Here is a 26,874-nt window from a genome sequence, read left to right on the forward strand (position 1 = left end):
TCATCAGGTATAAGGAACCAACTTTTTAGTTTGTCTACTACTCTTTTATTTCATACAAATTAAAACTAACCTGAACATTTAAATTGCAATTGTTTACTTCATGGTACAACATACCATCCAAATCAAAAAGTACCTGGTTGGAGGAATCTTCTAGTCTCTGAACCAAAGAATCCCATCTTTGAGTCAGTTCCTCCGAGTCACTATTGATCTTCTTAGATGCCTTGGAATTATCAAGTAATTGTCCCACATCCTGGCCAATCTCACTCAGCTGATCCAATGTTTGACGTTTCATTTCCATGTCTTCCTTCAAAATCTAGTATTTCAGATGTTTATTAGATGACTCTTTTTAACAGGACTTTATCTTCCCTTCCCCAGCCAAAAATTTTAAACACTGTATATTTTATAGTAAAATGTACGTGCTTTGCAGCTCACTATGCTCAAAGGTAAGATTTGTAGTTCCAGATTGTTACAGGGCAGCAGTCTAATGCTAGGCAATGAGCTGTAATCTGTATTCACTAAATTGTATTAACCATTAGCTAGAAAACATTAAGATATTATAGGCTTACAACACAGATGCTGACAACCCCATGACTTACAGCCAAACGTCGAACACTGACACTCAGTTCCTTTTGGTCTTTGAAGTTGCTTGTCTGGACTTTATTTAAAGCCTCTTCTTTTTCGGTTAACCAAGCTTTCAACAAGCACTACAAGTAGTAACAAAAATTGAACTTTATCTGCAGAATCATTTGGTAATTCAATTAAATCATGCATCCAAATTTCTAACTTTTATTTTATTAGAGGCTTCACCCTTACCTGGGGATAAGAAGGCCTTCAAACACCTAAGTCTGAGGCACAAATGACCCAGAAAGACACCTTTCTTTAAAATATTATCCTTCTCAGATTTGTAACAGAACAATCTGACATTAGCCTCATACCTAGGGAATTAAACCTAATTCTCAAGGAGATAAGTGGAGGGAAAAGGGAAAATCCAACTACGTAAGTCTCCAAAGGAGTTACATTATAACTTTCTAGAGGCAGAAGAAAGCTGGGAGATTGTCTTGTCCCAGCCCCTCATTTTAGAGAGGGAGGAAAGAGAAGTCAAGGTACATGTCCCAGATCACTTGGCTAGTTAACAGCAGAGCTGGGTCAAGGGTCCACACCCCAAAACCAATGGTCTTACCATGGCATCATGTAGGAAATCCACCCTAGCATTCAAGGTTTAACAGCGATTATGATTAAAGGAGGGAGTTTGAAGATCGCCCAAAGCCCATGTAAAGATTTTTAAACTTCACTGGCCAACAATGCGTGTTTTCTAAGCAAAGGATATTCAATTATGTAGAGAGATAATCCTGAAGAAGGGATGGAAAACAACTGTAGCTACATTGTGATAATTTTTCCCAAAATGTAGCATTTAGGGCAGAAACCCTTTTCTATTTAGTAAGGAGGAAAAAAAAACTGGTTCTGTATTTGCAATGGAATCAATTCTTTCTCAGTGATTTTATTTATCAATTAAATATTTAACAACTATTCCTTGCCTCTATATTTCACCCCCCCAAAAAATGAACATTGGGAAAATAAGAGACAAATATGGATACTGTCCTCACTCTAGTGAGGCTGGTAAGATATGCACATAAATAATGATGCTGTAAGACAGAACATGTAGATACTACACACACACACAAAATGCATAGTTAAAATGTCAGATCATTATAGAACACGATTGAAAGGTCAGCCACTCTACTTTTAAACTATTTTTTATCATGAAATTAAAATTATTTCCAAATTTGTAATTGTTTTACTGGAGAGAAGAGTAACACAATGGTTTACTCTAGTAATCGATGTCTCCTACTGCAATTATTATTATTACTATTATTTTTATTTTTTGAGACAGAGTCTCACTCTGTCACCTAGACTGGGGTGCAGTGGTGTCATCTGGGATCACTGCAACCTCTGCCTCCTGGGTTCAAGAGATTCTCCTGCCTCCAGGGCCTCCCGAGTGGCTGGGATTACAGGTGCCCACCACACATCTGGCTAATTTTTTGTATTTTTAGTAGAGACGGGTTTCACGTTGTTGGTCTGACCTCAAGTGATCCGCCCACCTCGGCCTCCCAAAGCGCTGGGATTACAAGCGTGAGCCACTGCGCCTGGCCTTTTCAGTGTCATTATTGAAGTAAAATTTTAACTATTCTATGAGGCTCTTCGGCCTAAATACAAGGTTCACATAAACGTAAATATTTATAAAGTGAAATGCAAATATTTGTAAAGTGAAATGTAAATATTTCAGAAATCAGAATCAGGTCCCTTTTGTGATTCCTAACAAGAAAAATCTGACCACAGATTGAGGGAGGGGGAAGTAGTCATTACCAATTTATATTTGGACAAATTCTGCAACCTACTTTTTAAGATGTACTATCTGCCACCATATTTAGTAAGCCACAAAACATTATACACTTGGGTTTTTTCCCCTGAAGAGAATATAGTTGCTTCTTATAGATGGAAATGAAAAGTATTTAAAAGAATCAAAATGGACACTGAGAGATGCAGGAATAGAGTATCTGCTTTTTTTTTTTTTTTTTTGAGAGGGAGTCTTGCTCTCGTCTCCAAGACTGGAGTAAAATGGCGCAATCTCGGCTCACTGCAACCTCCGCCTCCCAGGTTCCAGTGATTCTCCTGCCTCAGCCTCCTGAGGATCTGAGATTACAGGTGCTCACCGCCACGCCTGGCTAATTTTTATATTTTTAGTGGAGACAAGGTCTCACTATGTTGGCCAGGCTAGTCTTGAACTCCTGACTTCAAGTGATCTGCCCTCCTCGGCCTCCCAAAGTGCTGGGATTACAGGCGTGAGTCATCCTGCCAGGCCAGTATCTGCTTATTTTTTAAACCACAACTGTTTGGCATTTGGGGAGAAAAGTTTTGCTTATTTGTATTTTGTTTCGATGGTTGCTTTTCTGGAAGGACAGTGAACGGGCAAAGAGAACTCCTATTGAAAAATTAACGTGGCAGCTTTGTACAACAGGCTCATTTGCTGTGGTAACACTTAGTGGAAAAAATATGCAATTAACCCAGTGTTAAATCAAAGGTGTTGCTAAATAATATTTTCTCATTAATTTCAATATTTGTTAAAAATCAAGAAAAAAATCTAGGACAATTAAAGTTCATAATGTATTGAGTGGATTCATAATTCATTATTTATTGAGCACAAATTATATGCTAGGCCTTGTGTCGACACAAATTCAAACACATCAACCAATACAAATTCACTAATAACTATAATGTCAAACAAATCATGAAAATAGCATATCCAAGTACTAACATTCCAAGTAATGAAAACAGGTCAAATTAATGGAGTCAAATGACATAATCTCTATGAATAAGCTTCATGATCAGCTACCAACTGGATAGAAATTTGATCTTTAAAATAATTATTTATATATTTCCCTTTCAAAGAAAAGTAAACAAGGCAACTTTATTCTAATGTCACAATAAAAGATGGGTTACTTTTCACCATTTATTTTGTCCCTTATGGAAAACAGTTTCATACCTGTTCTTCCAATAATTCCTGCCACAATATATTAATTTCTTGTAACCTATTCCAGCGTTCTTCAGTCCAACGGCATACTGCTGTCCAGCGCTCACCAAGTTTCTAGGAAAAGGAGAAAACATCCTTTGTCAACACAGCCTTAAGAGAGAGTTACCACAATCCTTGAAGGAATTCATGATTTCCATTGTTCTTTATTATAGCATAGCAACTTATAAAAAGTATTTTTATAAAAGTTTCTTTAAAATAACACAGACTAGGCCTATAAATGTATGAATTAGAAAAACTAATTTCCATAGCATTAAACAAATGATTTCACATAGCTAGAAACTAGCATAACTAGAACTATGGTCTTAACTATTGTCTGAACTATTGTCTGAATTGTATTCATGACAATATGACATTTTTACGTATTATGAAAAAAATACAGCAAACATATCTACTTTTTGTGCTTCAAATTTTTCCAATTTTTACAATTTTTACCTTAAAAAACCAGCATGTCTGTTATATTCCTTAACTCTCTTTTACATGACAAGAAAATTTTCATCTGTAATACCAAAATTATGAAAAATGTTTAACTTACAAAAACTGTTTTGAATAAGAGAATTTTTATGAGACAATAAAAAAATCAAATGATCTGTTTACATTATGTGATCCATAAAAATATTCCCCATAAGTTACATAAACTAGCAACAGAATCTTATTAGTATCAGCAATACTAAATAGATAAATGTTATTAATTATAAAAAATCACTCATAATTTTTTCTGCCAAAATCATTACAATTTTATAAATGATTAATATTAAAATTTATTTTTGTACTATATATATGTGAACAAGAATTATTTAATTCATATTATACTATTTTGATACTTAATACGAGAATAAGCTTTTCATAGTGCAAAGCGTAGAAAACTTAAGAACCTGACATTAAAGATGTTAAGTATTTGTACATTTTTCACCTTAATTGTTTAAAGGACTGAATTATATTAACAGTGTTGTTTTATATTAAGCCATCTTAGCATTTCAATAAAACATTTTAGGTAGGTCGACTTTTTGTTTTTAACTATGTTAGATGAGATTTCACATACAATTTTGTTTATAAATCATTATTAACATGCTGGAAATAATTATTATTAACAAAATATTAATACATTTTTGGACTAATGATTTTCTTTCTTGTGTCACTGTTCTGAATTTCAGAAAGTTTAGTATCTACATTATTCAAAGCCCATTCAATGAATAAAATAGATACTGATATTTTTTCCCTGCATTCCCTGTACCACAATCATTTGTAATAGATGAGTGTGTGTATATATGTATATATTAAGCAGAAAATGGATTATCTGTAAAAAATATATGATCTGAGCTTGTATATTTGAATTGAAGGTAGAGGATTAAAGCAGGTTGTAGGCAAGCAGATACTTGAATCCCAAATCCATGTTTTATTCTGTTATTGAGGTCTTCAAGCTTTTAAAGTCTCCTAATTCTGGTTTGGTAATATTTATCTTCTGTAAAAGCTTAATTTTAGTTTTCAAATTTATTAGCTTATTTTGCTAATATTGCATGAGTTAATATCATTTTCAAGATATATTTTATAATTAATACTCTTATTCACTTGAAATTCAAACTTTTTAAAACAAATATCAGAATATAAATGTTTCAAAGCATTTATTTAAAAGATTCAATAAAATGTATATATCTTATTAGTATTTCAAAAAAAGTTCTTTGTTTTATTTTATTAAATCTATAAGTTTTATTTTCCATGTATCTTATTTCTCATATTGTTTAATAAATTGTTTATATATGCAAAAAAAAAAGAAAAAAGAAAACTTAAGAACCAGAAGATAGGTTTCTAGTCTCAGCATGATAACTCATTGTCTATTTAAATCTCAGGAGAACTACTTAACCTCTCTGAATCTCAGATTCCTCACTGCTAAATAGTCAAGGCATGAATACTTAGCTCTCAGGTTATAATAACTAACTACTACATACAAGTCTTGGAAACACTGGCTGACTTTAAATATTACAAAAGCAAAAGGACCTCATGTGATGAAACTACAGTTTGGATTGCCTCACTTAATGAGGCATCACATTTAAATAAATTGGCAACGTCTTATCAGGAAATCTAAGTATTGTTCAAATGAAATACCAATAAATTTATTTGTTAAAGACTTGTAAAGATCCACTATTGCCTTGTGCAAAAAGAAGCAATTTTGGAGGGTTTCCAAAACTATGTGTTGAATATATGTGTTGAAATAATATGTGTTGAAATTCACATATTAATCTACTGAAAACAGTGAGATATTGAATTCTACCAGATGAAATTCTCAAATTTTAGTATGCACGTAATTTTTCTTACATTGCAAATTCACTGCACCCCTCCCTCACTTAGATTTAGGTTCTGGGTAGGCCTAGGAATCCACATTTTAACAAACTCCTCAAGTGCTTCTGAGAAGAAGTCAGTGGACCACTTAATAAGATCAGTTCCTGTGTGATATGGTTTGCCTGTCTCCATCCAAAGCTCATCTTGCATTATAACTACCACAATTCCCACATTTTTTGAGAGGAACTTGGTGGGAGGTAATTTAAGCATGGGGGCAGGTCTTTCCTGTGCTGTTCTCATTACAGTGAATAAGTCTCACAAGATCTGATGGTTTTATTAAGGGGAGTTTCCCTGTACAAGCTCTCTCTCTTTGCCTGCTGCCATGCATGTAAGATGTGACTTGCTCCTCCTTCCTTTCTGCCGTGATTGTGAGGCCTCCCCAGCCACATGGAACTTAAGTCCATTAAACTTTTTTTTCTTCCCAGTCTCAGGTATGTCTTTATCAGCAGTGTGAAAATGGACTAATATAGTACATTGGTACCAATAGAGTGGGGTGCTGTTGAAAAGGTACCTCAAAACGTGGAAGTGACTTTGGAACTGCATAACAGGCAGAGGTTGGAAACATTTGGAGGTCTCAGAAGAAGAGACAAAAATGTTGGAAAGTTTGAAACTTCCCAGAGTCTTGTTGAATGGCTTTGCAAAAAAAATGCTGATAGCAATATAAACAAAAAAATACAGGCTGAGGTGGTCTCAAATGGAGATGGGGAACTTCTTGGGAACTGGAGCAAAGGTGACTCTTGTTATGTTTTAGCAAAAAGGCTGGCAGCATTTTCCCCCTATACTAGAAATTTGTGGAACTCTGAACTTGAGAGAGATAATTTAGGGTATCTGGTGGAAGAAATTTCTAAGCAGCAAAGCATTCAGGAGGTGACTTGGGTGCTGTTAAAGGCATTCAGTTTTATAAGGGAAACAGAGTATAAAAGTTTGAGAAATTTGCAGCCTGACAATGCAATAGAAAAGAAAATCTCATTTTCTAAGGAGAAATTCAAGCTGGCTGCAGAAATCTGCATAAGTAGCAACGAGGTAAAAGTTAAACACAAAGACAATGGGAAAACACCTCCATGGCATGTCAGAGGGCTTCACATCAGTCCCTCCTATCACAAGCCCAGAAGCCTAGGAGGGAAAAATGGTTTCGTGGGTTGGGCTCAGGGTCCCCGTGCCTTGTACCTAGGTACTTGGTGCCCTGCATCCCAGCTGTTCCAGCAATGACTAAAGGGGCAAAGGTACAGCTCAGGCCATGGCTTCAGAAGGTGCAAGCCACAAGACTTGGCTTGTGGTGTTGAGCCTGCAGGTACACAGAAGTCAAGAATTGAGGTTTGGGAACATCCACCTAGATTTCAGAGGATGTATGGAAACACCTGGACGTCCAGGCAGAAGTTTGCTGCAGGGGTGGGGCTCTCATGGAGAACCTCTGCCAGGGCAGTGCAGAAGGGAAATGTGACCCAAACAGAGTCCCTACTGGGGCACCACCTAGTGGAGCTGTGAGAAGAGCACCACTGTTCTCCAGACCCCAGGGTGGTAGATCCACTGACAGCTTGCATCGTGCACCTGGAAAAGCTGCAGACACTCAACACTGGCCCATGAAAGCAGTCAGGAGGGGGATATTTCCTGCAAAGCCACAGGGGCAGAGCTGCCCAAGACCATGGGAACCTACATCTTGCATAGGCGTGACCTGGATGTGAAACATGAAGTCAAAGGAGATCATTCTGGAGCTTTAAGATTTGACTGCCTCATCGGATTTCATACTTGAATGGGGACTGTAGCCCTTTTGTTTGGGCCAATTTCTCCCGTTTGGAACAGATTTATTTACTCTTTACCTGCATTCCCATTGTATCTAGGAAGTAACTAACTTGCTTTTGACTTTGCAGGCTCATAGGTACAAGGGATTTGCCTTGTCTCAGATGAGACTTTGGACTGTGGACTTTTGAGTTAATACTGAAATGAGTTAAGACTTTGGGGGTGCTGTTGGGAAAGCACGATTGGTTGTAAAATGTGAGGACGTAAGATTTGGGAGGGGCTGGGACAGAATGATACGGTTTGCTTGTGTCCCCATCCAAGTCTCTTGAATTGTAACTCCCACAATTCCCACATTTCAAGGGAGGAACCCAGTGGGAGGTAATTGATTTATGGGGACAGGTCTTTCTCTTGCTGTTCTTGTGACAGTGAATAAGTCTCACGAGATCTGATGGTTTTAAAAAAGGGATTTTCCCTACACAAGCTCTCTCTCTTTGCCTGCCACCATCCATGTAAAATATGGCTTGCTCCTCCTTCCCTTCCGCCATGATTATGAGGTCTCCCCAGCCACATGGATCTGTAAGTCTATTAAACCTCTTTTTCTTCCCAGTCTCAGATGTGTCTTTATCAGCAGTGTGAAAACGGACTAATACACTGTGCTTCTAAATCTTGTCATTATGCACAAGGAAGCTGGGGACTGTAACCAATCTCACTCATTCACCCCAAGAGCTTAAGTAAAGGAATCAATACCTGGGTACTCCTGTAGCCCATACACTGTAGAATCCCAACTGGGAAGTACAACCAAAGGTAGGTTTTTCTACCCTTCTGGATAAAGAATGAGAAAGTACATGAAGAACAAGAGCAATATGTAATTGGGTCTCAGATCACAGGTCCCTCAGGATTATCCAACTTTACAGGGCCCTTACCTGTAACTGGTCTTCTAGGATAGCTGTAGCACTCTCACCACTGTTTTCATCAACAATGACCACCATGTGAGTTAGTGAATTTACTTTCACCTGTTCAGCCTCAAGATCACTTTGCAAACTCTAGAGAAAAAAATTAAGATAAACCATTATTTCTACTCTTTCACATTTACCTATTTAAAATGCACTCAGTTGTCAATAGTAATTAAGGACAGTTAATGAAGCATCGTATTTAAATTTCCAATCAGTACCCTAAGTGTTCTACTAATGAAACTAATCCTATTATACATCGTTACATTCCATTATCAACAAAGGCAGTTTGAGGATGCAATGTTATAACAGACTGCAAATGGAGATACCACCACTTTTATTCAAGTTCTGACCCTCCCTCAGAATTTATAGCATAAAGGAGTTGAGTGGCCATACTAAGAATTAAGACAAAAATGTAGAAGTGGTAAAGCAAAAAAGTCCAGAGCTTAAATATACCAAGTCAGAGATCATTTTATCTAGTGTAGGATGGTATAAAGAGATAAGTAGAATGCTACATGATAGCCAAAAGTTACTCTGATTAGTTACCCAATTAAGTGGCTAAGGAAGTATGGACACCTTAGATTCTCTCACTTTTTCCATGGAAAGAGCATAGTCATTGGATACATGTGTATAGAAAATTTATAGGCTGGGCATGGTGGCTCACATCTGTAATCCCAGCACTTTGGGAAGCCAAGGCAGGTGGATCACCTGAGGTCAGGAGTTCAAGACCAGCTTGGCCAACATAGTGAAACCCCAACTTTACTAAAAATACAAAAAACTAGCCGTGGTGGCACACGCCTGTAGTCCTAGCTACTTGGGAGAATCGCTTGAACCCAGAGGGGAGCTGAGATTTTGCCATTGCACTCCAGCCTGGATGATAGAGCAAGACTCCATCTCAAAAAAAAAAAAAAAAGAAAGAAAGAAAGAAAGAAAATGTATTTAAACACTATCAATAGTGTTCTCACAAGCTTCTCAGAGGTGTGTTTAATGTATCCCTAAAATTTTACGCATCAGCTACCTCAATGTTTCACTGATCAATAAAGTCTTCAGTTTACAGAGAGCATATTTTATTCTACCTTTCCTTATCTTAACTATGAAAAGTTTATCTCCTAAACTTGTGACCAAATTAAATTGCCTAACTAATATCGGTTCCTCCCGTAACGCCTGATGCTTTCCTGGATCACAGACAAAGAAACAGCTCTCCTTAAAGGTTTAGGTACAGACACCTCTCAAAATTTGCTCTTCACCCACACACCATGTGAACACCAACATGGTAGGGTTCTTCACCACTTACAGGGTCAAAAGAACCCTTCTCCAGTTGTATGAAAGCTTTCATAAGAAAACTGCACATCACATATAAAATTTTACTCTGCCCTTTTATCCTTGGCTCAGAAAAGTCTCATCCCCATCAATTCCACCCTCTGAGCTGCTAAATGAAGAGAACCTGAAGAAGTGTCGCAACTTCATGTTAATGATAGACGTCATCAGCCTTTGAGATGCTAAGTGCTGCTCTTTCATATTTGATAAGGTATCAAAGAAATATGAGACAGATTTACTTTATGTTCTTCTAGCAGCTTTTGTAGAGATTTTACATCATCGTCCAGGGGGCAAGTTTCCATCTTCTGAATGCGCTCCTCTGTGAGTGTTAACCAGGTGGAGAGCTGCTGCAGTTGCTTCTTCTGTAGTTCCATCAGCACATCGTGTAGTCTGCCCATGGGGAGCACAGCATTACTCCTATAAGCCTTTTCCCTTTGCAAAGTCAAATATACATTCTGGGCACCAGAGATACAGGGCAAGGGAAAACACCCTTGTCTAAACATTCTAGGTAGCATTTAGTCTTTAAATATAGAAGCCAGGAAAGTAAACTTTTATTTTTTCCTAAATGGAGTTCATTAAATGCAGACAAAGAATGCAAATAACAGCACCCTGTATTCATATCAGAATCATTGTTTCTTCAGTAAGGAACTCCTACTTATTAAATAGGTGGAAGTTTGCTCCTGAAGACACAATACATGAAATAAAATAAACCATGAGAAAGCTTTAAAATAAAAGTTACAAAATGGAAAAGTAGATCAATACTACATAGTCCTGTCTTCACACCAAGTTAATGTTTAGCTGATTTTAATATTGCAAATAAGTAACTGCCCATATGAAATGTCTTTTCCTTTTTTTGGAGACAGTCTCACTTTGTTGCCCAGGCTGGAGTGCAGTGGCTGAATCTCAGCTCACTGCAACCTCCGACTCCTGGTTCAAGGAATTCTCATACCTCAACCTCCCAAATAGCTAGGATTACAAGCATGGCCCACTATGCCCAGCTAATTTTTGTATTTTTAATAGAGACAGAGTTTCACCATGTTGCCCAGGCTGGTCTCGAACTCCTGGTCTCAAGTGATCTACCCGCCTCGGCCTCCCAAGTGCTGGGATTACAGGCATGAGCCACCAGGCCTGTCCTCTTTTCCCTTTTTGTTAAGTCCTTTATTCCAACTTTTACCTTCTGGTATGGCTAGCACACCAAAGGGGAAACAAAGATCATGCAAAATTCCAGCAATATTACCCATAGAAAAGAGTCTTACTTTTCCGAGGCAAGTTCTATAATCATCTTGCTTTCACAGACATGCAGACATCTCCTAGAGCTCAACTGTGCGAAGCAACCTGTGGAATTAAGTGCATTTCTTGGCTTTCCACTCACCGGGACTGTCTGTCCATACTCTCCACCCTAAGAGCCTCCCATCTAGCATTCAGCAGGGTCATCTGTTCCTGAATCTCAAATTCCTCTTCGTCTGATAGAGTTCCTTGTGTTATCAGTTGGTTGCCTGCCTGCAGGACGCTGCCCACACTGCTCTGGTGTGCAGTTAGTTCCATCATAAAAGCCTAGAAAGGGACATTTGGTATAATTTGTGAGTTACTCAGTGCAAAAAAAAAAAAAAAAACTGAACAAATTGCTAATGCCTAACCTAAATGTCAGTGATGCAAAAAAAGGTAGCCTAGTAGAGTGCAAACAATGCAGACATTGACCCCATTTTTTAAGCTCTGAAAATAGGAATAATCACCTGCTATAAGTTAAAAGAGACATAGCTAAAAGCAAGCAGTGTTGCACCTGATAATACCAGCTATTTTAAAGTAAATGCTGACTACGCTACTCATAGATCATGGACATGAAATTCTAAATAAATACAATAAATAAAAGGCCGGGCATGGTGGCTCACACCTGTAATCCCAGCACTTTGGAAGGCTAAGGTGGGTGGATCACTTAGGCCAGGAGTTCAAGACCAGCCTGGACAACATGGTGAAACCCCATCTCTATTAAAAATACAAAAAATTAGCTGGGCGTGGTGGCATATGTTTATGGTCCCAGCTACTTGGGAGGCTGAGGCAAGAGAATCGCTTGAAGCCAGGAGGTAGAAGTTGCAGTGAGCCGAGATCACGCCGCTGTACTCCAGCCTGGGCGACAGAGTGAGACTCAATTAAAAAAAAAAAAAAAAAAAAAAAAATATATATATATATATATATACATACACACACAAAATAAAATACCATACTCACCCAAAAGGAAATGTTTAAGAGATATTACCACTTATATTTTTTCTATCGAAAACAACAAATAAGATCTGTCAATTAACATACAAAAGAAAAATTTAACCAAAAGAAATCTCCATATAGTGAAATTCACTATGCTGCAATATAGTATGTCCTCAAAGGAGCAGGAAACTGTTAAGATATAAACAAATACAGGAACCCTGGGTATGACATTTGTCTAATCATGCAATTAAAAAGAATAATCGTTTCCTAGGGAACACTCAGATCTTAAAGATTTGGTGTACTGGTTCACTCCTTCGCTTTTGAAATATAACAATGCACTTCAGAACTGAGCAGTACTATGCAATGATTTTCATCAGTGGCTCTCCAAAACATACAAGGAGACTGAAATCTAAAATCTAATTCTGAGGCACAGTTTAATCACCCATACCAATTATGTAACAAAGCACTATTTAAATATCACAGTTCCTGAAATAAACCATTGACCTTTCCAAAGAACAGAATTCGGTAGATAACAAATAGGAGAGTAGAGTCCCTAATTAAGACTCAGGTCCCGTGGGGGACACACCCTGCTAAGAAACTACAGATATTTACTTCATGGGTTGCAAACTGGTCTTTGACTTCTTCAACATCATCAGAAATATCATCCTGCTCCTGGAAAGTGTCCTCGGCAGAAAGCAACCAGGTCAGCACTTCCTCCAACGCTATCTGATAGCTGTCCAGATCCACGTCAACTTCAGTGACAGTGCTGGGGGTCTCAGCTCGGGGAATCTCATGCTCCTCCTTGGGCGCTGTACTCTGTAAAAACAAAGCCAAGAAAAACCCACACTTACCATGAAAGCAAGAGGTGTTCAGCAAACTCACACTGTATGGCAAACCCAAAGTAGACACCACTCTCTTAGGCACTAATCCAATTCTCAGGAGCCAGATGGGCACAGCCACGAATGAGTCAGAAGCATTGAGTAAGTGCACTAGGGTAGCAAAGAGTATAAAAGCAGCATGCACTCATTCTGTACTCAAGGAGATTCTAATATAGTCAGGGACAGAGAACCTACATGAATCACTTCTGAACAGAAATTAAAAAACAGCTATTAGAAAAGTTGTAAATGCCATGGTCCCAACAAGGCATGATAATTTGAGTTCACAAAGGCTAAAACAGTCAGGAAAGTTTCATAGAGGAGCTACAGCATGTTGGGCCTTTTCTGTAATTTAAAGAAAAAGAAAGGTGGGACTTCTGCTTTGACCCTTAGGTAAATTGTTTTTGCTGAACTGCATTCTATCATTGCATTTTAGACACTAAAAGACAGCCACACAGGCTGTTGTACTGATTGTATTTTTCTTAGGCAATTGCCCTCTGGTTTATTTGATGGTCTTTTAGGGCTCATGGAATAAATTTCTTTCAACCTCTTTCTAAACAACTGAGTATTTCCTTATATACTTTAAGAGCTTATAACCAAATTGACTCTCCCTAGTTATTTTATTCCCTTTCGGAGCAAGACTTCTTTAAGAAGTCTTAAATTCTTAAAGAAGAAAACTTGCCTACATTCTGTCTCTACTTTATCAACTCTCACGCATAATTTTTAAGTAGAATATTTCAAACGTACAGAAATGTATAGAGAACAACACAAAAAATGCTCAGGTATTTAACAGCTACGGTTTGTTAACATTCCCTCTAACTTCAACTTGCTATTTGCCCCATGACTCAACTGAAAAGGCTTTTGCCAATGTCACCAATAACCTTCCCATTGCCAAACTGACCTTTCCAGCATCATCTTCACGGTGACCATATAATTAACCAACAAACTAATTTTTGATGATAACTATGCTCGAACAACAAATCTAAATCAGAACCGCCCAAGAAAGCCCAGAGAGCTGGCCACCCACGTTCCTTGCTTCAGCCCTCAGTAGCATTCCTCAAGGCTGAGCAACCTCAGCTTCTGGAAGCTTCTTTCCCTGCTTCTGCGACATTGCCCTGGTTTCTTGCTGGTTCAACAGCAGCTGCTGACTCATAAGTAATGAATCTCCCCCAAATAAAGTCCTGGGCTCTTTTTTCTCCCCTCTCTATACTCTGAGTAATCTCATCTACTCTTATTGGATTTAAAGAACCATCTAGAACCACCTAGGAGTCTGGATTCCAAACTCTCATATCCCACTAATCTTCATATCTCTACTTCAATGCCTCCTAGGAATATTAAACCATGTTCATATTCAAACCTTTCACTTTATTCCAATTGTTCCTCCTCAGGCTTCTCCATCTCAGAAGATGGCTCCTCCCTACAACTAGGTACTCCAGCTACAAACCTGGGAGCCAGTCCGGATTCTCTCCTTCACCTTCCACATTTAATATGTAAGTAATTCTGACCTTCCTTCAAAACTTATCTCAAATCCATCCAGACCTTTCCCTTTCCACAACCACCTACATCCATCTTTTGAACCGGGATACCTGCTAACAAGTGCCTTTACTTTACTGTTTTCCCCCACCCAACACTCTCACCTTCATAATCCACAGTCCTTTTCTCACACAGCAGCCAGAATGATCTTTCAAAAATGTAATCCCATCATAAGACGCACCTGCTGAAAACTTTTCGCTGGCTTTCCCAATGCTCTTAAGATATAATTTAAAATTTTTAACACAGTTTACAAAAATACTGTGATAGCAAGAAACCAAGATAGAGAGACAGAAAGAGAGAGACAGACAGAGAGTTGTATTTTGATAGATTAATCAGAAAAGACTTCTCTGAAAAGGCTCCATTTAAACTGAGGAAAAATGTACAGCCTGCCATATAATGGTGGGTGGAGAAGCATTTAACAGATGGGAACCTGCATGAACAAGAATCTTGGGGAAAAAGTGGAAAAAGTCCACTCTAACTGCAGGGCAGAGTAGCAGAGGTAGGCCACATCTTGTAAACTATAGGAGAAAATGAAGTCTTTAATTAGTATGAAGGCTAGAATAGAATGAAAACACACACAAAAGACATTTTGGAGGAAGACTTGAAGAATCCAGGAAACTGAATATATGAGTTAAGAAATGAGCCAATCAGCACAGAGTTGAAACCATGGATAATTGAAAGACAGATGGTGCCAAAGACAGAGAAAGAAAAATGAGTTAAGTTATGGACCAAAAATCCTAAAACTGCAGAATTAAAATAACCCCTGGAGATCATTTAGCTACAAACTTCTATACTAAAATAAGAATATCTAAGAACCAGGAAAGTTAGTGACCAGCCAAAGGTCACTGAGAGAGGCACCAGTATCCATGAGGTCGAGAAGGAAGGCATTATCTAAACACAAATGTTCAAATGGTATTAATTCAAACACATGAGGAAACTTTCAACTGACAGATATTTAAAGAGTGAAGGAATTATTCACTGACCACCAGCGTATGTTTGTAGAAAGAACGGGGCAGAAGAAGTCTGGCTATTAGGAGAGTAGTGGACAGGAAGCTATGCCAGAGAGATGATTAAAACTTTATCAGGGCTGGACGCAGTGGCTCACGCCTGTAATCCCAGCACTTTGGGAGGCCGAGACGGGCGGATCACGAGGTCAGGAGATCGAGACCATCCTGGCTAACACGGTGAAACCCCGTCTCCACTAAAAAAAAAAAAAAACACAAAAAGCTAGCTGGGCGAGGTGGCGGGCGCCTGTAGTCCCAGCTACTCCGAAGGCTGAGGTAGGAGAATGGCTTGAACCCGGGAGGCGGAGCTTGCAGTGAGCTGAGATCCGGCCACTGCACTCCAGCCTGGGCGACAGAGCGAGACTTCGTCTCAAAAAAAAAAAAAACTTGATCACATTTTAATTTTCAATTAACGTAATTCAGCCTCTAAGGCACTAATGAAAGCTTGCAAATGAAGACGTTAGTGTTAATACACTTGCACTTAATGAAATAGCAAATGTTTTCTGAAGTTCTTATCATGCCACCCTGAGCCCTAAACATAAGTGATTATTTTATCTGAACATAATGAAAAGTAAATGAAGTCTCCCTCCTTTTTAAGAGAGAAGGTCCTTAACTATAAGAGCTAAATATCTCCACCTTCTAACAAAATGCAATAAGGAAATGAATCTAAAACCCCAAAACAAACCCAGAAGATCATCTGAGCCAACTAAAAAGGTCATCATTAATGTAGAATAGTAACTACACTTGTAGAGGCAAACGCTTCCTAGCACTTTTTTTCAATTATAGTAAGTTAGGAATTTTCGTCAGCATCATTTGATATTCATTTCAAAAGAGTGGGTTCACAATCAGGCCTCATTTCTCAATCTTTTCTTTGCAATAAATGTTTTTTCTTTTTCTATAAATCACTCTATTTTTGAAATGGGGAAAATAAAAGGATTGGTACATACTACCCAAATAAAATTTAAAATAATAAGTAAATTCTCTGAATCTCAGAGGAAGGAAAAGGATGCTGTGTCAATTCAAGACTAGTATCATAATATGGGAATTAAATAATTTTTTAAAGAAATCCGTTAAATGAGAATGCCAAAACAAATCAAGAAAAAAAACGATAGTAATGATAGCTGTTGCTTGTTGAGTGCTTATCAATGTCATTTTAGACACTTTGAATTCATTATCTTTATGAAGTAGGTGGTTTTAACCACATTTTGCAGACAAAACTGTGATTGAGAGTTTAAGTAACAACCCAAAACAAGTAGCAACAGGATTAATTTAAGGTCTGGAGCCCAAGCTTGCTTCCTCTCTGAAATGTATTTCTTATAATTTTGAAATCTACATGTATGTCTTGGTTGCTTGGTCTCTAGAATATTGAACCAAGTGACTACTAAGGTCCAACTCTTAAGACTCTCTCATCTTACAAATTACAAGGACTGGTTGGACTAAAACAGAATGAGATTAAATATGGATTCATTCAAACATTATAACTAAGTAAGAAAATAAATTATGATTTTATTTCTCTCTTTAAAAATTCATTTATATCCTGATGAATGAAATCATCACAATCCCTTCATGAAAAGCTCACCAGTAGTTTACCATACATTACTGCTCCTAAAGGAAAGGGAAAATAAGGCTTACATTTTGATAGCCCTTGTGAGATATATAATGGAAAAAAAAATCTTTTTTTCAATGGTGAAGAAAGAAAGACAATTAGTACTTAGAACAAAACCTAGGCTGATATGAGAAAAACCATCCCTAGCACTTGACAGAAATAAAAGCTGGCAACCAGATGATGTAAAAACATAGATTCTCAGCATGTCATGCAGCAGCATGATCAACAGTCCAGTTTTTCTGGGTGAAATAAGGTATTTTCCTTCTTAATAAAGTCCATTGAATTATGGTTTTTCTATTACATGAATGTGACAGAATGCTAACTGCTAAACTGAACTTCTTATGCAAATGTAAGCTGAGAAACCAAGATGTTCTCAGTCAAGAAAAAAACCCTCTGAAAGTGTTTTTATCTAGTGCCTAGGAGAAAACAAATATGGCAAGCCAAACACTTTAATAAAATGTTATCTGTACCTGTATATTAATTGCTTCTTCCTCACATTCTTTCTTATATTTCCTTGGGAGTGTCTCTACCTCACGGATGGCATCTATGGTGACTTGCTGAGGTAGCACCTCAAACAAAGATGTTAAATACATAATTATGGATTTCTTGTCAGGAAACTGAACGGCAACATCTAAAAGTGGAAGAATATAAGAACCAGCTTAAATTAGGTGTCCAAAATATGTGAATTGCTCAATATTAGATATAAAATAACTCTCCTTAGTACCCATAAACAATACCTAATACATAATCTTTGCAATACCACAGCTCAGTACATTGTCACTTCAAAATATATGAGACAAAGGCAAAAGGGATTACTTATTTTTGTTCAGTATATCATTTTTTAAAGTCTTTCCTAAAAGCTTCCCCAAAATGGCCAAAGATAAGCTACCATATGTTACCATTTAAGATAAAGATACAGACTTTATTCATACTATGAAAATAAGTCTAGAATTCAATCCTGCAACATTTATAACTAAAGTCTTTACATCACATGTAAGAAGCTCACATAAAAACACTTTTTAAAGGACTAACCAGATACGGAATTTATCTAATAATTGCATTTTCTTAAAACTTTAATTCTTACTTAATTTAGATTAACTATTGTCCAGTGCTGTAGTTAAATTTCTACCTAAAGGATCCTACAAATTGCTAAGTACAAAAGTATTAATAACTGTCCGTAATAAAATGACTTGCACCTATACTCCAAAAAGGAAAAGGTTCTTCAAGTCTCATAATTCATTTTTAAAAGGACAAAGAGACACTGCTTTTCAAGAATGCAAAACTGTAAAGTAAATCAAGGTTGAAATTAAACACTGAACAATACCTTCAGGATCTAACAGCTTTTCAATTCCCAAATAAGTTTGAGCCTTGCTGAAGGCATGTTCAAGTCTCTCAATTGGTGACATTTTGATAACTTTATCCCAGCTGAAGAGATCAGGTCTGAAAACCATGCAAATAAAATGCAATGAAGATGAAATATGTGGAAACAAAGTAGGCATTGTTATACTATAATACATTTTAGTTTTAGATTATTTTTATTTGTGAGGATTTTTTGAGTTTATTTTTATATTCCACAGACTTGTCAAATACATACTTGAAATTAATTCACAAATATGAAAATAACAGATAATACTTTCCAAGGATCTTGTATTAGCTAAATAGGACTGCTATTTTCTGTGGTAACCATTAAGACTAGAAGTAGTATGTAATATTTCCCAAAGAGTAGAAGAAAAGGGTTAGGGGGAACCTACCGATACAAAAAGAGACAAGAAAGTAAAAAAAACACACACACACAGAAAAGATAAGACAAATGAGCAGCTCACACTATGTTGTAAAAATGAACCTAAATATATAAATTATCACAATCAATGTTAGTGGACTAAATTCTTCAATTAAAAGATCAAGATTAGCAGAACACAAAATGCAGCTCTAATCTGTTCTCAGGATATTCCTAAAACAAAATTCTTGGAAGAGTTTCCCTCCAGTGCCCCGCTTCCATGCTACTATATTGTCTAGTACTGTATTTCATTTCTATCTTGGTTTTCTTTTAATCCCACAAATTGGACATTATTGTTGCTTTGACTTATCCAAAAGTTCATCATTTTCTTTATTCTGTGTCTGTTCTTGCATGTTAGACCCACCCACCTTCTGAGATGCACTTCCCCCACTTCCCTCCCTGAATTCATCTCCCATTACTCCCCCAACTCAGGTCACTGCAGTCACTGGCCTCTCTTATCCCAGGTGCCTCCTCTGCTCTTGTCTGATGTATTTTTCTTCAGTGTGTGTACTATTTCTATACACTACACAACTTTATTATTGTCTATCTCCCTCTGTTGGAACATAAGCTCAAGGAGAACTAAGACTTTTGCCTGTTTTGTTCTCTGCTGTATACCCTGTGTCTAACACGTAAAAGGCACTCCACACATATTTGTTGAATCAATTAATTAATAAATTGAAAGGCATATTGGCTAAAACTCTACACTTTCTTGATAAAATCCCTTAACCAAGTAGAAACCTAGGGCAACCTTCTTAAACTGACAAAGGAGGAGTGGATGAATACTGGCAGGGAGGGATTCTTTAACCTCATAAAAAGTGTACCCAAAAAGCTACAAAAAACATCGTTCTTATGGTAAAACACTAAAAACACTCCTTTTGTTATCAACAACAAAAATTCTACCCACTATCACCAATTCAAATCAACACTGCATTGAAGGACAAGGCACAATAGAGAACAAAAAAAAAAAGAGAAGAAATAAAAGAATCATAATTCTAGGACATTCTAATGCCTCCTCCCCCAAAAAACCTACAATCTACAGAAACAAACTTACTAAAATGTGTAAGAACTGATTAAATTTCCAGATACAAGATGTAGAAATGTCTATTGCACTTTTATATACCAGCAAAAAAACATAGAGGAAATGAAACTTGAGAAAAGTAATCATTTACAATAACAATAAAACATAACAAATTTTGCCTTTGGCATTTCAATCCCTGATTCATGTAGAAATTATTATTTTTTTTTCAGTGTGGTGAAGTAAAGATCCAATGCATTTATTTATATATGGGTAATCAATTGTCCAAACCATCTATTAATCTGCAATGTCAGCTCAAGCATATATCAGATTTTCCTGTGTAATGGTGCCATTTCTGAGTTCTTAATTTTATTAGGTTGAACCATAGGAAAACACCACTCTTATACAGCAAAAACAGTCACATAGGCCATTTCATATGGTTCAGCTTACATTGGTATGTATATTGATAGTACTGCATAGTCTTAATTAATATAGCTTCATACTTTCTTTTTGGAAAGTATTTCAGCCTGGTTCTTCTTCAGAAGTCTACTGGCTATTCTTGGGCCTCGTCTTTTATATAATTAGAATCTGTTCACAAGTTTCATTAAAGACAATTTGGCTACTTTTAATTTTAATTGGGAATGCACTGAATTTACAGAGTTTTACTTTTGGTATGAGAAGAAAAGCTAACACAATTTTTTGTATACATTATCAGTTAGTGCTGAATGACTAGGGTTGAACTATGTGAGTTATTTCATATTTTTTAAATTCATAAATATGCAGGAGAAACTATGGACCTTGTATTGTGGCATTTAAGTCCTAAGGAAATAAAGACTTGATGGGTAGTTTTCTTCCATGATATTTCTTTTCTTAAGGTTTTGGTAGAACATGTGCAGAAAGGAGAGCGGTGGGACTGGAGAAGGGGCTTCAGGGAGTAGTGGTGGCAGCAAAGGGGCAGAGAGGAAACACGAATTTGTAAAGCCCACTTCTAGATAGAGTAATGTCTCACTTATGTTGGTGGAGGACAGCATTAAAGGCGAGTCCATCTGTCCAGCTGGTGGTGAAGTTGAGGACGTTGACTTGGCTGTAGGGCCTGGTGGTCTGACGTACCCAGCTGAGCAGGATCTTTTCACTGTTGGTCTGCTGCAGGTCCGACATGACATCCTTCATGACATCTTTCACCTATGTAAGAGAAACCAGACCTGTCTATAACTAATACTTCAATCGTTTACTTCTATTTAATTCAATGAAGTCTTTGAAAAAGCGATATTGCACTAATTAACCATTACGGATCAGGTAACTGGCATTCATTTTACTTCAGATTTTTCTGTAGACACTGGAGCAATAAATGTTAACAGTGATTATTTCGGGGGACAAAATTTGGGGTGATTTTTACCTCACTTTTATACATTACTGTGTTTTCTATATCTTAAGCCACACTTATACTATGTTTGGTTACAATGAACACTACTTTCATAGTCATAGAAAGTCATAGTTTAACTCTATGTGTTTACAAAGACCTTTTCAATTTAAAAAAGTTTATTTTCTACAAAAATTAGAAAGGAAAAACTTTTGAGTACCTACAAAATAAAGTATCTTTCCTGATTGCAATCACAGTTATACTCTAGAACTAACATTTTAAATTATTATTATGTTTCAAGAAAGTGCTCAAAGAATGACACAGATCTATCTAAGGGACACAGGAGCCAATTTAAGGGGCTCACACTGGCCAAATCTAGGATGACTTGAACACTCAAATGAGTACTAGTAAAAGATTATAAACCTATGCAAATGTCCATGAATCTATACTGATATATAAATGACTAAATGAATGGAGAGAGAGATAAGATAGACAGAGAAACAAGAAATAAGGGGAAGCTCTTCCTTACAAGTAGAAAGCCAACTAATATAGAAGGAATCATGAAATTAGAAAATCATGATCCATCAAGTATCATAATAATAGCTGGTCCAGGCAAAAAGTATGAATGGGTGCTAAAACTAATGAATAAAACTTTGATAAAAACTAAATATTTATACAGTCTCAAAGTATATCCCCACTCGATACTTTTAATAACAAAGGGTAGTCAAATTACGGGGAAGAAACTTGGTAAATACCACCTTAGCCAAACAATCAAAGTTAACACTGCCAGAAAAAGAACTAACGGACATCACCTATCTCCGATATGATGCACTAAGAAGAACTCATGTCACTTTTGTGACGTCCCTGCCAAAAGTGAACAACCTGAACTTAATCATAAGGAAACCTCAGCCAAGCCCAAGCCCACCTAGAGAGATATTCTACAAAATAACTGGCCAGTACTCTTCAAAAATATCAATATCATGAAATACAAAGACTCAAAAACTTCCAGATTAAGGAGGACTAAAGAGACATGAAAAATAAATGTAATGCATGATCTCAGATTTTCTTTCACTACTAAGGATATTACTGGGACAACTGACAAAATCTTAAGATCTGTAGATTACATAATTGTATTATTTCAATGTTATTTTCTTGATTTTAATAATTGTATATTAAGTTTTCATATTTAGTAATCAATGATTGGCATTTTAAATATCAGTATTTCACATTTCATATTATTATACCAGTATGCTATTGTGTTTACATATGAGAGTTCTTGTTTTTAGGAGAATGTCATGGTTTTAGAAAATACACACTAAATATTTTAGGCAGATAGGGAGAGAGTACAAATGCAATATAGACATTTAGGAAATGTGAGTGAAAGGTACTTGGGAATTCTTTGAACTATTCCTGCAACTTTTCTGGACATGAAATTATGTCAAATTTTTAAAATTTAACATAAGAAAGGTACGTACTTTTTTTCCTAGGCCACAAAAAAAGGGCATTTGTCAGCCTCTTCCATTGAAAATTGTTATGAGTTGAATTATGTTCTCTAAAATTAATATGTTGAGTACTTCAGAGAGGGGCTGTATTTGGAAGTAAGGTAATTGCAGATGTCACTAGTTAGAATGAGGTCATACAGGAGTAAGGTGGGCCCTAAATCCAATATGACTGATGTCTTTACAAAAACAGGAAATTTGACACAGGTATGCACACATAGAGAACACCATGGCAACACTGGAGCTATCTTATCACAGGCCAAGGAACCGCAAAGATTGCAGACAAACCACCAGAATTTGGGGTCAAGGCATGGATCAGAGTCTCCCTCAGAGACCTCAGAAAAAACCAACCCTGCTGATGCCTTGATTTTGGACTTCCAGCCTCCAGAACTGGGAGACAACACATTTCTGTTATTCAAACCAACCAGCTTGTGGTACTTGGTTACGGCAGCCCTAAGAAACCAAATGACAAACAATACATTTTCCATCTCTATTTAAAAGTGACTGGAAATTTCCCCACCTGCCAGTGCAAAATGATGCTCCAAAGTAAACCCAAAGTCAGTTTGTGATTTCCATCCACAATGTCAGTTCCCCCTATATTCACTAATTCCACCTATTAAGAAAAAAAATAAAAATAAAAATAAATAAACCACTTTTAAGACAATTTATTCACAGAACTCTAGGTTTTCATTTTAGCACATTTGGACAGCAGTATAAGTGAGAGATAAGAGAAATTTCATTTTAGAGAATCAGGTGAACCTAAATCTCAAAAATGTATTATTTATACCACAGATCAACATAGCCATCAGAAAAAGCACATGACTGTTTCTTCACTCATAGAAAAAGTTCAATATTTCTCATACGAAAAAATGTTTGCAAGAATCAGTGGATGCCAATGCATCAAGCAGTTGGCGAGTTTCACAATAAATAATGCTGATGGCAGCACAGACCCCCAAAACTCACATTACAAGCTTACATTGTTCCGATGTAAAACCTGCAGCACTCTGTTGACGTTATTTAAGGCATGTACCCTTGTGGAACCACGTTCCTTTGGCTGGAAAATAAAACACAAAAGCAAGTAAAACCGATTGTCCCTCCATATGTCTGACAAACACTAACATTGAGATATACACAGAAGAGCAGCTCAGCATGCAGGGCCCCTCAGAGGCAGGAGCTCTGGCTGAGGTCTCAGGTTACCACCCTGGAAGCTGGTATTTACAGTATGCAAATCCCTCAACTAACAACATCTTAAGATACCAGTTCCCTAACTTGCAAGCACATTGTCCTAGGCAGCTTCATGAAAACACCAATCCCTCAGTCCAACCCCAACTCCAAAGAGTGTGGCTTAATGGGTCTAAGGTGTGGTCTGGACTTGGGATTTTTAAAAGATTGCCTATAGTTCTAATGTGCAGACAAGTTTGGAAAACAGTGCTCTATGAACAAAGCTTCCTTTCTCTCAATTGGTATGGCTGCAGAAGGATTTTAGAGAAGCTGTGGCCTCTTTATTCTGCACAGATGTGAACAGAGCAAGGAGGATTCAGAGGCACCATCCCCAGGCTCCAGGTAGCATTACAAGAGCCCTTGGAAGGCAGGGAATCCCCACCTGGGGAAAGATAACCTATGCAGCTTCTTTCTACTTCACTGGCCAGAGAACCTTATCTGAGAGAGGGATCAGCCTGTCTAACAGTTATCTACCCACCACCTGGAGGGCAAAGGGAGAGAATGACACCCCACACTTCTGCAAGAAAGAAATTCATCTTCAGGAGTGCATCTGTCTGTCCTGTGTTAGTACCTCTACCTCTAGAGTTAACATTTGTACCCATAAATGCATCCTCTTCATTGGCAGTTTTTTCTGCATGACTATGGAGTATTCTACACATAAAATAATAGAGGTGTATTTAAAAAATAAATAAACAAAATACAATCCTGAAAATCTGAATAAAAAATGGACGTCATAGTTTTTAACAACTTTTTGTGTTTTTTTGGAGATGGAGCCTCGCTCTGTTACCCAGGCTGGAGTGCAGTGGCGCAATCTCGGCTCACTGCAAGCTCCGCCTCCCGGGTTCAAGCAATTCTCCTGGCCTCAGTCTCCCGAATACCTGGAATTACAGGTGCATGCCGCCACGCCCAGCTAATTTTTTGTATTTTAGTAGAGACGGGGTTTCACTGCGCTGCCCAGGCTGGTCTCGAACTGCTAAGCTCAGGCAATCTGCCCGCCTCGGCCTCCCAAAGTGCTAGGATTACAGGCGTGAGCTACTGCACCCAGTCTGAACAACTGTTTTAAAAAAATATTTAACATTTAAATGTGTTTGTCTCCAGACTCTGCTGTTCAAAACATTCTGTCCTCTCTAGAAATCCATTCTTTTTTGTAATTTCTCTCACCCTGGGCTGTCTCAGAGCAATAAACATTTAAGGTAATTTTATCTTCAATAAAAACAGAGCCCTCAGAAGAACCGAAATGTTCTTGCATCAAAGCACTCATTAAAACGCTTCGTTAAAAATGTTCCCAATTTCAGCCTTTACATTTGAACGTAAAGTAAAATGGATACTTTCACTTTAATGGGTACCCACAGTGGGTCATCAAGTATCAGTAATGACTGGAGACTCCATTGTTTACAAAGATGACTTGCTCACCAGTGATGTTCCTGTGAGGCCTTCTAGAAGATCCAATAGCTTCCTTCCATCTTTGAGGTCTGTGAACATATCATTGATTGGTGGTTTCCCACTCTGTAAAAGAAAAACACAAATAAAGTATGGGATATGCCAACAGCAGAAACTCCACATATACCTGCAAATAAATGAGTGGCTTCATTTTTTGCTCAATTAAAATGTTGTGGATGATCTGCAGACTATCCAAATTTGTCTCTCATAGAAAGAACAAGTACAAATACAGAAATTTTCAAATCTCATACAGAATATTTTAAGCTGAAATAAATTACACTTTTCCTTATAAAGAAAGCAAATCAAGTTGCTGTTAACATTGATAGGCCTTCGGGCATCATGGTTCATGCCTGTAATTTCAGCACTTGGGAGGCCGAGGCGAGCTCAGGAGTTTTAAGACCAGCCTGGCCAACATGGTGAAACCTCATCTCTAGTAAAAATACAAAAATTAGCCGGGAGTGGTGGTAGGCAACTGTAATCCCAACTACTTGGGAGGCTGACACAGGAGAATTGCTTGAACCCAGGAGGTGAAGGTTGCAGTGAGCCAAGATCGCACCACTGCACTCCAGCCTGGGCAACATAGCAAGACTCCATCTCAAAAAAAAAAAAAAAAAAAACCTACAAAGTCTGGACATAATTTCACACAAATATACAGTAAAGTGTTAGACAGAACAATGAACGACAACAAAATAATAGACCTTGAGTATGATATATGTTCCTGAGAAAGCAATGATAAGGAGATGCATTAAAAATGTAAATGAGCCTACAACATCCGGGTGCAGAGGCCAAAAAAAAGTATGAGGATTGTCACTTCATCACTGCATTTCACATCACAGTGTGACAATGTCTTCCAGCATTTCCATTATGGGAGCATGTGATTTGGTAATCAATTTCAGGGCTGAGGTGTTCAGTCTGTATTTCTGGTTATTAATTTATTAACACTTAAGGCACTTTGGGCTTAACAATTAAATACTTTTTTATGCTTAAAACTAGTACTACTCCAAGATTTTGTCGGTTGAAGCTTACAGAATTCCTAAACTCTTGTCCCTGATAAATAGCCTCAACTCCCACAGATAATCCTGCTCTAGTGTGTGATGCCAGAAAATTCCACTCCATTCACTGTAAGTTTGGTAGATCCTTGCCTGTCTGTGACACGATGGGTTATTGTGCAATGGGGCGATCACTGCATAGAAAATCAGGAAGCCTCGGCTTTAAGTCCAGTTTGACCATTAACTACTTGGTGAACCTGGCTCAGCTACCTAACCTTTTAAATCGAAAGTCACTGTAAAGATCAAATAATATAACATTGTAAGAAAATGCGCTGAAAACTATAGAGTACAATTTAATATTTAATAAATATTGTATGATCTTGTATCACATTACTGCCTTGTATAATAAAATCTCCACAGAGATTA

At 37.3% G+C, this 26,874-nt stretch overlaps 1 protein-coding gene across 1 annotated transcript in view; it reads right to left on the reverse strand.

The window, feature by feature from the left end:
• The window catches only part of UTRN (utrophin), a 603,735-nt gene that overhangs the window by 444,862 nt on the left and 131,999 nt on the right, over nt 1–26,874 (reverse strand). The window contains 13 exon segments of the mRNA XM_030928184.1: nt 134–313; nt 597–704; nt 3,542–3,643; nt 8,584–8,703; nt 10,167–10,317; nt 11,300–11,481; nt 12,742–12,945; nt 17,618–17,778; nt 18,472–18,587; nt 20,949–21,121; nt 23,319–23,411; nt 23,775–23,852; nt 25,433–25,525. Of these exon segments, the coding sequence (XP_030784044.1) occupies nt 134–313; nt 597–704; nt 3,542–3,643; nt 8,584–8,703; nt 10,167–10,317; nt 11,300–11,481; nt 12,742–12,945; nt 17,618–17,778; nt 18,472–18,587; nt 20,949–21,121; nt 23,319–23,411; nt 23,775–23,852; nt 25,433–25,525 (1,761 nt within the window).

This window comes from Rhinopithecus roxellana, chromosome 4 (genome assembly GCF_007565055.1).
Source record: "Rhinopithecus roxellana isolate Shanxi Qingling chromosome 4, ASM756505v1, whole genome shotgun sequence".
Classification (NCBI taxonomy): Eukaryota; Metazoa; Chordata; class Mammalia; order Primates; family Cercopithecidae; genus Rhinopithecus; species Rhinopithecus roxellana.